This window comes from Acinonyx jubatus, chromosome D3 (assembly GCF_027475565.1).
Source record: "Acinonyx jubatus isolate Ajub_Pintada_27869175 chromosome D3, VMU_Ajub_asm_v1.0, whole genome shotgun sequence".
Taxonomy (NCBI): domain Eukaryota; kingdom Metazoa; phylum Chordata; class Mammalia; order Carnivora; family Felidae; genus Acinonyx; species Acinonyx jubatus.
The window spans coordinates 8143597-8160799 of record NC_069392.1 but is presented as its reverse complement, the minus strand read 5'-3'; the positions used below and the strand labels follow the sequence as shown (position 1 = coordinate 8160799).

The following is a 17203-nucleotide window of genomic DNA, read 5'->3' as shown; positions in this document are numbered from 1 at the left end:
AATGCTTTCTTCTAAAAAAAAAACCAAATAATATTTAAAGTAGAGAACAATTAAGAATTTCAGTTAAGATTTGAAAAGAGCTTACAATCAATGACTTGGCTAGCCTCTTTTTTTTAGTATACTTTTTATCACAAAAGGTTTCTGGATAAAAGTAGAACTATACATGGATGCAGGAGACGAACATATGGAGATAAACAAAATGAGCATCAGACACTCACCAAATACAATGAACTCAACCACTGGGAAAAAAAACAAAAAACAAACCCAACAGCTAACGCAAACAGGCAAGTCCTGTCCCCTTTTAAAAGATTTTTTTAGATAATTTTTAATGTTTATTTATTTTTGAGAGAGAGAGAAAGAGAGAGGGAGGGAGGGAGGAAGGGGCAGAGAGAGAGGGAGACACACAATTGGGAGCAAGCTCGAGGCTCTGAGCTGTCATCACAGAGCCCGACGCAGGGCTCGAACTCACAAACCATTAGATCATGACCTGAGCCAAAGTGGGACACTTAACCCACTGAGCTACTCAGGCGTCCCTAAAAGATTTTTTTATTGTGGTAAAAATATACGTAAAATAAAAATTACTACTGAAACCATTTTTTTTAATATTAAAAAATTTTTTTTAATGTTTATTTTTTGAGAGAGAGAGAGACAGAGTGTGAGTGGGGGAGGGGCTGAGAGAGAGAGGGAAACACAGAATCTGAAGCAGGCTCCAGGCTCCAAGCTGTCAGCACAGAGCCCGATGTGGGGCTCGAACTCACAAGCTGTGAGATCATGACCTAAGCCAAAGTCAGATGCTTAACTGACTGAGCCACCCAGGTGCCCCACCACTGAAACCATTTTTAAGTGGCATTAAATACATTCACATCGTCGTGCAGGCGTCACCACCTTCCATCTCCAGATCTCTTTTCATCTTCCCACACTGAAACTCTGTCCCCATTAAACACTTAATTTCCTATTCGCTATGGCCCCACAACCACCATTCTACTCTGTGTCTGTGAATGTGACTACTCTGGGTACCTCCTGTAAGTGGAATGATGCAGTATTTGTCCTTAGCAGAGTGCCTTTTCAACACGGCAGAAGACAGAGATGAAAATGTTGATGTGGCTTAGGTACCCCTCTGACTTGATGATATGGAAAGAACTGGAGAGTTGTATTATTTGGGACTGGTGGTAAGAGGGGTACATTTCTTTGTGATGGGAGTGGTAGGCAGTCTGTCACATACAGAGAAATTGAGTTAAATCACATGAACATGAGTTTCAGGTTTGGTTACATTATTATAATACATGACTTTATAGGATTTAAGATCTGGTATATAGTTTACTCAGAAAACAATTTGGTTGAAAAGCAATAAATACTATCCCTTCTTTTAAAAGTCTCTTTAATAATTATAATAATAAATATTTTAAAAATATTTATTTATCTATTAATTTAGAGAGGGAATCCCAGCAGGCTCCACGATGCGGGGTTTGATCTCATGAACCACCAGGTCACGCATGACCTGAGCTGAAATTAAGAGTCGGACACTTAACCAACTGAACCACCCAGGCATGACAGATAAATACTTTTTTTTTTTTAAATACCTTTTAACGTTTATTTATTTTTGAGACAGAGAGAGACAGAGCATGAACGGGGGAGGGGCAGAGACAGAGGGAGACACAGAACTGGAAGCAGGCTCCAGGCTCTGAGCCATCAGCCCAGAGCCCGACGCGGGGCTCGAACTCACGGACTGTGAGATCGTGACCTGAGCTGAAGTCGGACGCCTAACCGACTGAGCCACCCAGGCGCCCCCAGATAAATACTTTTTAAAAAGTTCTTATGTATTAGTCATTGTTGCATTAGTCATTATATGCATTATTTCATTTAGTCTTTGCAACCACCCTGTTACGAAGAGACTAGTTTACAGATGAGGAAACTAAAGTTTATAGGAATAAAGTCATTTACCCAAGGTTATCCAGGGTCTGCCTGATTCTGTAGTGCATGTTTTTAATCATTCTATCTACACTGTCTGAATAGAACCTTAAACTAAGTGCAGTATATACTAAAATTCCAACCATGTAAAAAAGTATATATGAGAGGACAAGGCTGAAATGCAAAGATGAACACTGTTCAGCTGTTACAAATAGGATAACAGGTGGTGAATTAAAAGATGTCAATTAAAGTAATGACATATCTATAGCCTCTCCAGAGGGAAAATTCTCTAGGTAGCCATACTTGGTACCATATTACCCTCCTTTCTTCTCATCCTGTCCTTACAAGCATAGCTGGCTGGACTAAGAATGGACCCCTGACCTGACCTGAGGATAGCCAATAGTCTATGAGATAGTTGGGCATGAAAAACTGCCCCCAAAAGAGAAGAGCTGCACCAGGAATTTGAATTAGAAAATGCAAAGAAAATAGCACAGTTAGTGAAATTTCAACATAAAATATGTAGAGAGGAAGGTCTTAGCATGTAAGATGAACAATAAAGAGTACAGGTTATGGTACCTGTACCTGTTCCAGACAGATTATGTTTCTGATCCTTAGAATTCCATAACAGCACTTTTTCTTTACTGTCCTTAATATCCTTTCAATAAAACTCATTTAATATATAAATGAAAAAATATATAAATGAATTTAATAAAAGAATTATTTACAAATAGATTTATTAGCTTACTATTAGGGAGAAATTTTATCATCACTAGAAATACACATAACCAGTCCCTTTGGTTTCCAAGTTGCGTACTCAAGAAAAGCTTTAAGAAAATCAATGGATTAGAATGTAACCATGAAAACAATTCTTGATGTCCTCAATCTCAAAACTTTGCTCAAAAATCTTCTGAAACTTTTCCTTCCTAACAATCACATCATTTGCTTCCTATTATCAATTATGATTCTGATTATATATTTCCTCCTTCCTTCCTTCCTTCCTTCCTTCCTTCCTTCCTTCCTTCCTTCCTTCCTTCCTTCCTTCCTTTCTTCCTTCCTTCCTTCCTTCCTTCTTAAGTAAGCTCTATGCCCAAAGTAGGGCTTGAACTCACAATGCTGAGATCAAGAGTCAGATGCTCCACCGACTGAGCCAGCCAGGCACCTCTTTTCTATATTTTTCTTAAGTTGGCTTATCTTTTGTCTTTCTTGAATTTCTTCACGTTTGTCTCATCTCACCTATGAGTGTATGAACTCGAGAGAATAGGGACTTGTCTCTCACTTCTTTTGTGATGGCAGCGATGTGTAATGGAATGAGCAGGAGATTTGAAATATGATAATACAGATGCTGGAGTCAAGCCCCAACTCTCTCACTGCCTATTTGTCTATTTGGATAAGTCACTAAACCTGTCTCAGACTCCATGGCATTTTCTATAAAAAGGAAACGATGTCTATCTGATTTCAAAGTCCATGTGATTTTTCACTGTGCTCTGATGGATGGCATTCGTGCAGAATTTTATAGTTCCACACTCAGGCACATGCAGTACAACCCACATTCAAACCTAAAATTACTACACAGAGAGTGATAAAATAACAACTGCTAATGTCAGATGGCGGAGGCCATCTGATCTGGATTTGCGGAGGGCATTTACCTTCTAACAGTTTAGCTTCAAAGCAGTGGTTAGAATTAGCTTCCAAGTAATGGTATTCCATCACTTATCACGAGCTATCGTAGTTTGCCCCTGGCCCTGCTCCCCAGCTAAGCAAGTCCATTAATCTAAAGTTAACTTGTCACCACTCGCTGGCAGACTCTGAGCTTTTACCTGGCCACAGAAGAACGTGACTTCATATTTATAGCTCTGACATGCATCAGATTTAAAGTAAAAATCTAATCTAGCTGCACTTGTGATTTCGGCTTAAATTCCTTCTCCTTCTCTCTCCCCTCCCCCCGATAATTTGACAAAACAAATAGCATAAATTAAATAAAAAACTTCAAAGTTCATGTTATTACTCTTTTGTGGAATCATCATCATCATCATCATCATCATCATCATCATAGTTTGTTTTCTATAAATTACTCAAGTAAAATATTCAGGATTATAACCAGCACATCTTAACAAGATCAGGTGCTAAAAGTATCGCACAATCAGATTCACTTACTTGACATTTCTGACGCAACTGTCGTAGTTCTTTTATAACTGGGGCTAGAGCTGACTTCTTTTCCGACACCAGTGAATTCAGTTTTTTTACCTGTCATTTAAATAAAATACATGACATCTAAAACAAGAATTCAAAAGAGCAAAAAACCTACATGCATAAATATATTTATTAAAGTGTTATTTAAAAGAGTAAAAAGACTAAATTATTTCAACATCAAACAATGGGAAAATGATTTAGTAAATGTTGATTGGGTAATATGGAACAGCATTTAACTTAAAAAAATTTTTTTTAATGTTTTTTATTTTTGAGAGAGAGTGTGCGCACGCGTGCAAGTGGGGGAAGGGCGGAAAGAGAGGGGAGCAGAGGATCTGAAGCAGGCTCTGTGCTGACAGCAAAGAGCCCAATGGGGCTCAAACTCATGAACCATGAGATCATGACCTGAGCTAAAGTCGGACATTTAACTGACTGAGCCACCCAGGAGCCCAGCATTTAATTATTTAAAATGTTAGTTATTGGGGCATGCTCAGTTATTTGACCATCCAACTTCAGCTCAGGTCATGATCTCATGGTTTATGAGTTTGAGCCCCATATGGGGCTCGCTGATGTCAGCTCACAACCCGTTTCAGATCCTCTGTCTCCCCCCTCTCTGCCCCTCCCCCATTCGCACTCTCTCTCTCAAAAATAAATAAACTTTAAAAAAATAAATAAAATGTCAATTATTGGGGCACTTGGGTGGCTCAGTCGGTTAAAGCATCTGACTCTTGATTTCAGCTCAGGTCACGATCTCATGGTTTGTGAGATTGAGGCCCACATCAGACTCTGTGCTGGGCATGGAGCTTGCTTGAGATTCTCTCTCTCCCTCTGCCCCTCCCCTGCTTGTGTGCACACATGCTCTCTCTCTGTCTCTCAAAAATACAATACAATACAATATAATACAATAAAATACAATAAAATAAAATGTCAATTACTAAGGTTGCAAACTATATGGGAAAATACTTGTAATCTAACACTGAATAATGAAAACAAATTATAAAGTTGCCTAAATACAACTACAATCATGTTGTATTATGTAAAAAAAATGTAATTATGTAGGTTATAGAGTATATACGAAACATGAGGAAGTGATATTCAAAATACTTAATAACCCAAATGATATAAGTAATGGCCAATCAAAATGGACACCAAGCATGGGGATTAACAGAGTATTGAAGGTCTCTGCTGTGTTAATCATTAATCTTTTTAGGGGTTAGACAGTAGTGAGATCCAGAGGGTTCTGGGCAAATAGCCAATGTGGAAAAGCCAGGTGGAAGTGGGTACTCTGAGAGTTTGAGGCAACAGTTATTTCCTCCTAGTAAGGAAGGAAAGATTTCAACATTTTAATGCCTGCTAAAGCGGCATCAGTTCATTCAGGCTGAGTAGCAGCTCCAAATAAGGACAGATAGGAAGGAAAAACACAAAAATGAAATAGTTTTATTAGTCAGGGTGGTATGATTTGGGAAAACTTATTTGTTATCTTAAGTATTTCTTTAATGTTATAGAACTTTTACACACTTCAAAAACCACAAGATAAGGCAGGCATTTCAATACCTAATTCTATAGGGTATTTAATAACCCTATCGTGTTTCCTTGGGAAAAAACCCTGCAAAATGCCTAAATTATTACAAGTTGAACAACTTACTAAAATGGAAACACTCAAAAGAGACTGATAAAGAGAGATGAAGGAATATAAGGTAAACAATGTGCAGAAATGAAAATTTCAGTGTTTCACTGAAAACAAAACACAAAAATATCTGCCTCTAGCTATACAATAAAAAAAAAAAACTATAAAAAAGCATAATCACCATTTCAGACATGTCATCTAGCGTTCGGCCTTTCATTTCGTCGACTTCACTCTTCAGTGCAGATACCCTTTCCAGCTCTTCCTGAGTGTAACTATATCCAGATATGCCCTTTTTCTCTTCAATAGTTCGCTAAAAGTAAAGAATAAAAACAGGTGTCAAAATTGGGGTCTACAAAATGGGTGTCAAAACCTTGATGATTCTGTAAGTAGTATACAGACTTAATACATAGCAATAAAGTTACAAATAAAATAAATTAGCTTGCAATGCTAAAGAGTAATTTTTATTGACTTCAACAATAATTACATACTGTTGTATGTTATAAACTTAGGCTAAATTTTGCTTTGGTATCTTCGGGTACATAGTATTTCTAATTTTAGCACTCAATAAATACTTGGTGACTAAATGAATTCTCAAGTGACCAATATACTTGCATTCATTCAGCCATCCAATATTTATTAGATACCTGAATGTGCTGAGCATAGTTCTAAGCACCAGATAGATAAAATAAAATGTCAATTATTAAGGCTGCAAACCATATGGGAAAACACTTGTAACAAAACAGGTAAAACAAAACAAAACAAAACATAAAAAAAAAAACCCTCCCTCACAGAGCTTACTTCTAGTGAGAGTAAACAAGCAATATGAGCAAGGAATATAGTGTGAGGTGAGAGTGGGGCTGGAATCTTAAATAACAGGGTGGTTAGAGGTCTTCCTGAGAAGATGACATCTAAGCAAAGCCCGAATGAAGGGAGGGAGCAAGTCATACAGATATCCAGGGGATTGGTAAGGGCAAAAGACATGAGGTAGGAGCAAACCTGTCCCTTCCAAGAAATATCCAGGAGACTGGTGAGCTGAAAACTGAGTGAGAATGAGGTGGGGTTGGGGAGGGATCATACGGGACTCAGATGACTTGCTGGAACAGTCTCAGTTAATGTCTGTTGTCCTTTGCATTCTCAAAAGTGTCCTACTTTAGATGATAAATTATACGGTTACTTTATTTTTAGGCCAATGAAAGAGCTTGGACTTATTTTAAATGAGATGGGAGGCTTGTCGGGTGGCTCAGAGTAAAGGAATTTTTAAAAGACCACTTTAACATCTGTGCTGAGATCAAACTATAGAGGGACAAAGGAAGCCAGTCAGAAGACTACTCCAGTAATTTAGGTTAGAGATAATGGTAGCATGAATCAGATGGTGGCGGTAGAGGTAACGAGAAGTGGTTGTGTACATATTTTAGAGATAAATCCAAAAAAATATTATGACAGATTAGCTGTGAGGTGTGAGGGAAAATGAGGGGTAAAGAATGACTAAGGTTTCTGGCCTGCAGAACTGAGAGATGGAGCTGCCATGTATTGAAATGAGAAAGACTTGATAAGACCAGATTTGAGGGAATAATGAAGATAAGAAATTTAGTTTTGGACATGTTAAAAACTTGAAATATCTAGCGGATACCCAATAGAGGGGTCAAGATGTTATAAGTACAAGACTGAAATTTGAGGAGAAATCTAGGCTAGAGATATCAATTTGTGAGTTGTCTGCATAAAGAAGGTCTTTAAAGCCATAGACAGGATAAGATCACCAAGGGAGTGAAACTAGAGAAGAAATCCAAGGGCTAAGCCTGGTGACTCTAATATTTAGACCTTGGAGAAATGCGAAGAAATCAGCCATGGAGTAGACACAGGACTGCTAGTAAAGAAGAAAAACCAGGAGAGTGTAGTGTATTAGAAGATAAGTAAAGGAAGAGGGAGTGATCAACTATGTCAAACACTGCTAATAGGCCAAGTAGGAAAAGAACTAAGAATTGCTCACTGGGTTTAGCAATGTGAAGGTATTGGTGATCCTGACAAGAGAAATTTTGGTAAGATGGTGGGTGTGAAGACCTGACTGGAGAGGATTCAAAAGAGGATGGAAGAACCAAAAGGAAAGAAAGACAAGGAGAGAAGGAATGGAAGAGTTGGAATTGGGGGCTGACAATAAGATTGAGATCCCTAAGAAAGGAGGAGTAGGAACTACAAAGTATTAGCCCAAGATTCCATATGCAATTTCCTCTTTGGGCATTACCAAATCCTAAGCTGTGTGCAAGGAAGGTAAGACTCCCCAAAACCAAGTGAAAATCAGTAGATAGGTGACTAAAAAGCTGGGCAAAGTTTTCAGTATCTCATAGTGCCGGGCAGACAGAGGTAGGAATTCAGGACTTGTCAAAGTATGTTGCTTCAGATTATCAGTTGAAACCCCAGAAGAGCTACACCTTAGGAGTAAGGGTTATAACCTAGGAATAAGAGCTAGGCCCTAGAAGTATGGGCTACTTCCTGGGAATAGAGTTTCTGCCACAGGTATAAGGGCTGAATCTTAGGAATAAGAGAAAACTGAAAAATATCAGCACTAACAAAACTGGATCTAGATGATCTATGAGGAAAAAAAAAATCAAATGCTCTTTAAGGAAAGAAATGTTTCCAGAGGCTGATGTTCAATAAAAAAGTACTAGGTTAGCAAAGGAACAGAAACAAATGTCAGAAAATCAAGAGAAAAATACAGATAATAGAAACAGACACCCAGATAAATTTATTAGATAGGACATTTAAAATAGCTGCAATTGGGGCGCCTGGGTGGCTCAGTCGGTTGAGCATACGACTTCAGCTCAGGTCATGATCTCATGGTCCGTGAGTTTGAGCCCCGCGTCGGGCTCTGTGCTGACAGCTCGGAGCCCAGAGCCTGTTTTAGATTCTGTGTCTCCCTCTCTCTCTGACCCTCCCCTGCTCATGCTCTGTCTCTCTCTGTCTCAAAAATACATAAACATTAAAAATTAAAAAAAATAAAATAAAAAAAAAATAGCTGCAATTATTATATTCAAGACAATAAATGAAAAGTTGGAGAATGTTACAAATAACTGGCATTGAGGAGGGCACCTGTTGGGATGAGCACTGGGTGTTGTATGGAAACCATTTTGACAATAAATTTCATATTAAAAAAAAACAAATAACTGGAATCTATCAAATGGAAATTCTAGAACGGAGAAACATAATACCTGATATTCAGAATTCAATACCCAGATTACATAGCAGATTGGACACAACAAAGAAAAGTAAGATTAATGAATTAAAAGAGAGCACAGCAAAAAAAAATTCAGATTAAGTCACAGAGAGAAAAAAATAATGGAAAAAAAAAAAGCAAAACATACAACCCATAATGAATATGGTAAATAGTGAAAAAGCCTAACATACATGTAACTGTAATTGTAGCTCACAGAAGGGAGAAGAGAATGAGACTATAATATTTAAAGAAATGCTACTTGCTGAGGACTTTTCAAAAACTGACAAAAGACATTAAGGCCACACTTCTAATAAGCCTTACAGACCCCAAGCCAGAGGAATAAAAAAAGAAAACCTAGGAAAATCACAGTTAAAACTGCTGAAAAACCAAAGACAGAAAAAAAAAAATCTTAGCAAACAGAGAATAACACACTACCTTAAACACACACACACACACACACACACACACACACACACACACAAAAGAAACAATGGAAGCCAGAAGCCAATGGAATTAAATCTTTAAAGTGCTGAAAGAAAGTAATTGCCACCCAAGAATTCTATATTTGGTGAAAATGTGCTTCAAAATAAGGGTACAATAAAGATGTTTTAAGAAAAGCAAGAATTGAGTGGACTTATCACCAGCAGACCTACACTAAGTGAAATACTGAAAACAAGATCCCAATAGAATAATGATGGTGCTGGAAGGAAAAAGCCATGAAAAGAGTAAACAGGTAGATAAATCTAGAATAATATTAAACATAATAATATCATGTGGGATTTACATTATATATAGAATTTAAAAATATATATCCACAATAGCACATAATATGAGGAAGAGATAAACACAGCAAAAGTGTCATAAGTTTCTTACATTGCCCCCAATATAGTAAAACAGGGAAGACTGTAATTAGTCAGAGGTGCATGTTATAGTTTCTGGCTTATGCACTAAGAAATAACAGGGATAACAAAAGAAGCTATAACCAGTAAGCTAAAAGAGGGGAAACATGGAAGATACAAGTATTTGAGTAATGCAAAAGAAGGGAAGAAAGGAGAAAAAAGAGTGAAGAACTGATGGAACAAATAGAAAATGTTGAAAAAAATCAGTAATTACATTAAATGTAAAGAGATTAAATACCTCAAGTAAAAGGCAAAGATGGCCACACTGTACAAAAATAAAAAGCTAACTATATATATCTTACAAAAAATATACAATAATTACAAAGATGGAGAAAGGTTGAAAGGATGCAAAAGATATATGTCTTTTAAACATTAACTAAATGAAAGTGTGTGTGGCTGTATTAATAACAGATAAGTATATATTAAGGTGAAGGCTATTATGAGAGATTAAAAAAAAGGGTATTTCCTAATTATCAAAGGGCCAATTTATCAGGAAGATAATGATACTAGATTTATATGGACTAATAACATAATCTCAGTATATTTGCAGTGGGGGCTCCGTCCTGATTTGCTTACCGGGTCAGGGTACGTAATCCCATAGCTGTTGTGAGAACAGCTGTTGGCTATTTATGGCTTACAGCTACCCTTTCTTCAAAGTATGCGATTGGCTGGACAGGAACTGTATCATACCACCTCCTGGGTGGTAGTGAGGGTCCACAGCAAATGACTGACAGTGAGGTACAAAAGGGTAGTTTTCTTGCCTAAAAATGAGATCAGCTTTATGATGCAATTTGTGCTCCAGGGCTCCTCATGGGATCAGACGGAAACTGAGCTCCAAATGAATCCACTCTGCCTCATTGCTTCATTCGGGTTCCTTCACTTCCTTTCTCCTAAGAGCATTCTCTGAATTAATCATATGAAGAGCAGAACTTCTTGTTTCTCTGCTTCTAGAGAACCTGATCAAACTCTAAGAATGGGCTTCTAGAGTGGCATTACTCACTGGCTGAATGGAACCAATCACTGGTGGCAGGTTGAATATTGTTAGTCCCATACATGTTATAGCAGTGCAATTGCTAAGACTTGTGGTGAACTGAGGCAGAGTATATGTGGAAGGTGACAGTGGTGACCATGAGAATGGACTGCTCAGATCTCCTTCAGGAGAGCCTGCCGAGAAGAACAGATTGGACTGATAGCCATAACTGCTGCCCCTCTGGATCCACCATCATGTTCTTACCATGCCCATGTTTCTCCCAGGGTGCTCCTAGCAATGACTGAGGATGGCAATGGTACTAGTGCTGGCCCATTCCTGCCTGACAGGGGGCTCCTCTTGTGGGTGACTAGTTCAGGAATCTCTCTCATTCTAACCAAAACTTTCCCCAAACTGTGCTGCAGTCTGAGGCTCTTCCTACATAACCGTCCTTCCTTCTCTCTCCCTTCATGGATGTCACACTTGTATTAAGGCCTAATGATTTTCCCTGCCTCCTTTTGGCTCTCTCGCCTTTACCTTTCATATGTATCTCCTCCAACAAATCTCTTGTACATCTTGGTGTCTGCTTCTTGAATTGTCACAGGGATGCACTATACTAGCTGGTACAATGTTGCTTGTGTTTGAGAAGCATGGAGAAATAATAACTATAAGGACTATAGAATTGGGGTGGCTAAGCTCCAGGTATAGTTGAAGAGATAAAATGACAGGCTCAAATATATTAATCTGTAATTTAAAGTAAAGTGATAAGGTTAGAGAACCTTCTTAGGAACTTCAAAGAAACCCTCATTTCCTATGGCTGAAGGTCAGAGGGAGCTGAAAAGCAGGCACACAATTTAATTGTTAGCAGGGCAAAACTTCAGAGAAAACTGAATATATTCTATGCTAAAGTCAGGACTCTGAGAAAGGGTGCTGAGTCTGGAACAGAATACCTGCCAAGACTCACTTGAGAACCTTGAACCCCTAGATTATCCTGTATCCTCTGGCCAAGTGGCAAGTGGCTTAGCTTATTGGCCAGGGGCCTGGAAGAAGCAAGGTGCCAGGACTGGAAGATTGGGAGGTCTGGGGAAGGGGCATGCAGATAGACCTATGGGCGCAACACACTAAGTATGAAGATCTTTTGATCACAAGCTAATGGCCACTAGAGAATGTCCACAGCAGAAGTGACACTAAACAACCAAGTGGAAAGGACGATTTGGCCAGTAGGTATCAGCCAGCCTCTGTTATTGGCCACCCAGTGCTTAGACAATGGGCTCATGAACAGAATGGCTATATTGACAGAGATGGGGGCTAAGCAAGGGCCAAATAGCATGGGCTCCCTCACCAATGCCCATCTAGCTACGCCCACTGCCAAATGTCTGACCTGGCAACAATAGAGAGACCAATCCTGAGCTCTAGATATAATCATACCTTGAGGAAACCAATCATCTTTCTGCCTTAAAAAGGGCAACATTTCATCCTGACTTGGACTGACCCATATTCTGAGTAAGGATTTGCTTTTATTGCCCACAGAGCTGTAGCCAGCATCAATATCCAAGGGCTCAGAGTATTTGACCTACTGATGTGGAATCTTCCACTGATGTGGAATCTTCTTTATGGCAAAGGAGATATGGTGGGGGACACATGACCATGGGATTCAGTCTCTGTGTCACATACTCCACCATCCAGGAAGCTAATAGCCTGATAGGCTGGTAGAAGGCCTTGCTGAAGGTACAGCTAAGGTGTCAGCTTAGAGTTGATGGCCTGTGAGGATGAGCTCTATTCTTCAGGATGGAATGTACATCTTAGACCAATGCCCACCATTTGGTGCTGTGTTGCAAACAAGGAATATATTGGTCTTAGAGCCACAGAATGAAAGTATGAGTGTCACCACTCACCAGGATGCCAACTTATCCACTTAGGGAATTATATTTCCTTTCTTGGCACCTTTAGGCTCTGTAGGTGCAGATTTTCTGGTTTCCAGAGTGCATATGCTTTTACCAGAAGGTGCAATAAAAGGCCTTTAAACTTAATGCTTTGGCTACCATTTCATCACTTGGGCTCCTCATACTCATAGACCAGCAGACAAATAAAGGAGTTATTATATTGGCAGGACATCATAATGCTATACATAAGCTGCTATATAATAAGGCAGATAGGAATATATTCGGCAGTCAGATGATCCATTAGGGCATATCTTGGTACTCCCATGCCCGGTTTTAACAGTAAATAAGTAAAGACAGCAACCACAGCCTGATAAGGTCATGATTACGAGCACCTCTTAAAGATGAGGGACTGGGTCATTCCACAAATAAATCATTGAGACCAGTGGAGGTGCTAGCCAAACATGAGGGAAATCTAGAATGGATGGTAAAGGAAGGAGATGTTGATTATTATTATGTCCTTGGGACCAAATGTAGCAATGGGAGTTTTCATTGTCCAATTAACCCTCCTCCTACAAATTTTCCTAGAAATTGTGACCAGTCAGAATCCTGTAGAAGCTATACCTAAATGGAGCGAGTTTAACATGAAAAACAGGTAGATCCCAACATTGTAAGGGGTAGATTGTAATGGACGTTGTTGGTGCCTCACTCAGACCTTGTCTGCAAGCTGCCATGATAGTTACTGGCTGCTAAAGGTTCACAGGTGCCCCTTCTCCAGAGAGTGCTGCCTCATTGGGCTAGGAGGTTACACTGTGCCACAGCCAATGACTTACTGATACAGGAGTATAAAAGGCCAGCCCCCTTGCCTCAAGATGGAATCAATTTCATGCTGTAATTTATGCTCCAAAGCTCCTCACAGAATCAAAATGAAGCTGTCTAGTCAGGACTACATCCTTGCTTGGCTCTTTTCTGCTGTCCTATCTGCTCTCCTCATTCCCCTTCTTCTGAAGGCACTACCTCCCTCAATAAATCACTTGTGCAGAGTACTGCCTTCTCAGGCTCTGCTTCTAGGGAACCCAACTTAAGAAAAAATGTAAAGAAAAAACTGATGGCTTTAAAGGAAAGCAGACAAAGCAATAATCATAGAGATTTTAACACACCTCTCTCAATAACTAATGGGACAAGAAAACAAAAATATCAGTAGGAATATGGAAGATTTGACTATCATGGTTAACACGCTTGACTGAATTGACATATAGAGAACACCATTCCCAACAAACTGCAGAATATACATTCTTCTCAACTGCGCTGGCACGATGACCAAAATAGAACATTTGCTGGACCATAATGAAACACTCAACAAATCTTGAAGGACTAAAACCACACAGAATGTTCTCTGGTCACAGTGGAAATAAGGTAGAAATCAATAACAGAAAGGTAACTAGAAAATGTTTAGTTTTAAGCAATAATCCATAGATCAAAGAAATCATAATGGAAATTTGAAAATATTTTGAAGTGAACAGAAACACAATTAACTACCTATCAATTTGGGAAGAAGTGTCATTAGAATCCATGGCTGCTACATAGTAAATGTTCTATCTTAAGTTGCCTAGAACCAAACACCATTTAACAGCATGAGACACAAAGTTCATATTGCCAGCTTAACCATGACTGGTTGAAACTTCGTTTACTTCCACCAGATTATTGCTAGCTAGTAAATCAACAACCTGATGAAATAATTTCCCCATGGGTGAAAAGACAAAAAAACTCAAATCAAGAAAACTCTGAGGAACTGGTGTCCATAATGAGAACAGCTTTGCTATTAGAGGGACTGCTCTGGACTTAACTCTTTTATGACAACCAAGGCACAAATACATAAGGAGCAAGCCTGCAGGCAAACTTCCATGTGGTACCTTTCCCAGATATTTCTTTTCAAAGCTCCATGTAAGTGGCTGCTTAGAAACTTCTGCCCAACAGGCCATGATAAATAAATGTTTTACACTCACTCTTCTTGGCATGATAATTTTTCTCATATTAACTAGAAAGATGTATTTGGAATTCAGCTTCTATTAATTACCCCAATGTCAGCACACATGAAAAAGTTAGTGCTTACGGCTACACTAAAAAAATAAATGAACTGGGGTGCCTGGGTGGCTCAGTAGGTTAAGTGGCTGACTTTGGCTCAGGTCATGATCTCACAGTTCGAGAGTTCAAGCCCTGCATCCGGCTCTGTGCTGACAGCTCCAAGCTTAGAGCCTGCTTCCGATTCTGTGTCTCCTTCCCTCTCTGCCCCGCCCCTGCTCATGCTCTGTGTCTCTCTCTCTCAAAAATAAATAAACATTAAAAAAATAAATAAATCAGCTTATATGACATCTCTGTAATTAATCAGAGAAAATTAATAATTTTATGATGTTTTCAGTAAAAACAATGACCTCAGCATACAGCTACAACCTATAAACCTCCTGGCATTTATATTTCTAGCACTCCAGATAATATTGTATTACCAGTTGATGTTGAATATTTTCATGCCGTTGCTTAAGAAGTTCTTCTGTCCTCTGCAAGAGGCCGAATTCAGCTTTAAATTCAGCTATTATTTGATGCTTCTTTTTGAAAACTGTACTCTTGCTTCGAAGTTTACTGACATATCGTTTGAACTGTAAAAGAACACAATATGTAACATGAATATAAAAGTAGTTGCTAAATATATTAACTTCAATGTATTGGAAACATTTTATTTTCTACTGTCTAACATTTGTGTCACGAGTATATAATAACTTAGTTTCATTAGAAAACTTGGTAAGACTAACTGCTCAATTAAAATATTTTGTGTAGGTTTTAATTTTTGGACCCATCTAAATGTTGTAAATCCTTATGTAAAAGCTGTTCATTTGGGCTTTACAAATAAGGGTTTAAAAAACCAGAAACTCAACCCTATTAAAAAAAAAAGGTTAAAAAAGGAGGAGGAGGAGGAGGAGGAGGAGGAGGAAGAGGGGGAGAAAAAGTAGGAAACCAATTCTGGCTGTGATCTTACCATGATATCTCTTGCATACTGTACTATTTTGGATGTACTACATGTACTACATCTATTGAGATTAATATGGCCAATCAGAATAGTCAAAACCTATAGCTACTATTTATCATTTAAAGAAGTGTACTGTGACCGTATACACTAAGAAGCATCTGAGACATTGGAATGAAGCCCATCCCAAACCTTAAAAAGCTAAGAATATTCCAGGTCAGTGGGAATTTACAGTTGCTTAATTCAGCTATCTACCGACCTTTATACCAAAGGTATAAAGTTATAACTACTCTAGCAGAAAGCTCCCCACTATTAAGTAATACCAACTATAGTTTGGAAAAAGCAAATGAAAATGAATAGTAATTACAGGGATTCATTTGATAAGCTCTATTTACTAACTATCATGTATTAGGCACTGTGCCAGACATTGAGAATACAACTCTAAACAAGATACTCAGAAGTTCTGCCCTCACCAAGCTTAAGGAAATAGTGGTGAAAACAAACATTGAACTGATGTTTACAACCATGGTTGAACATTATGAAGGTGTCCTGAGAATAAATAACAGGAGTTTAACCTGGGTGGGGATGAAGGTAGGAAAGGTGGGCATTGGGATTTAGGGGAAGTGGATTATGGCAAGCTTCCCAAAATAATTACATTTGAGCCAAGACTGAAGAAGTAAGAGTGTGTTGTTAGAGGAAGGAGGAAGAGGCAAAGAGCATTCCAGGTAGAGGAAACAGCAGGTGTAAAGATTCTTGGCCCATTAAAAGTATTGCTTGACATAAGAAGCAAATACCAGAAGCAAATGTGAGAAATTTCTGGTATTTCTGAAACAGAACATAATACTTAAAAAAAATTACTTCCTCTTATGTACCATTATACTAATAATTTTCAGATTCTCTTACTACATAAAATAATTTTTCTTCCTGCTTTATCCTTTTATTAACTACATTTTTCGAAAAATTCCAACTAAGAATTTGGCCTGTTATATTTAAGCACATTACTTCAAAAGTAAGCTCCCATTTTACCTAAAACAAGATAATTCTTTAAGAGTCTTAGCCTTTTTATTTTTTTAATTTTAATGTTTATATTTGAGGTAGACAAAGTGCGTGAGCGGGGGAGGGGCAGAGAGAGAGGGAGACACAGAATCCGAAGCAGGCTCCGGGCTCTGAACTGTCAGCCCAGAGCCCAATGCGGGGCTCGAACTCACGAACTGCGAGATCATGACCTGAGCGAAGTTGGATGCTTAACCAACTGAGCCACTCAGGCACCCCTAGAATCTTAGCCTTTTTAATACTCAGTCCTTCTAAAGGCTAACTTGAGAGGAGAGTGATAAATAATTTTACAAGTAATAAAAGTCATGAATTACTGAAATTTTGGAAAACAGAAAAAAGGATAAAATTCACTCAAAGCCATTATCCTATTCTACTATCCTACTAAGCTCTACTACCATGTTGGTATTTTTCCTTCTAATTTATAAGGCTAAACATGAGGGCAATAATTCTAAATT

The 17203-nt window shown here is 38.5% G+C and overlaps 1 protein-coding gene across 14 annotated transcripts in view; it reads right to left on the bottom strand.

The window, feature by feature from the left end:
• Positions 1 to 17203, bottom strand: part of IFT81 (intraflagellar transport 81) — a 231797-nt gene that overhangs the window by 66302 nt on the left and 148292 nt on the right. For 13 of the 14 annotated variants that reach the window (XR_008291618.1, XR_008291620.1, XR_008291616.1 and 10 more), the window contains 3 exons: positions 15181 to 15330; positions 5904 to 6032; positions 4063 to 4152 (listed from right to left, as the gene is read on the bottom strand). Coding sequence is in view for 5 of the 14 variants with exons in the window: in XM_053205931.1 (XP_053061906.1) it covers positions 4063 to 4152; positions 5904 to 6032; positions 15181 to 15330 (369 nt within the window). In the remaining 9 variants the exon portion in view is untranslated. The remainder of the gene's footprint in view (positions 1 to 4062; positions 4153 to 5903; positions 6033 to 15180; positions 15331 to 17203) is intronic. The other variant, XR_008291621.1, reaches the window with a different exon arrangement.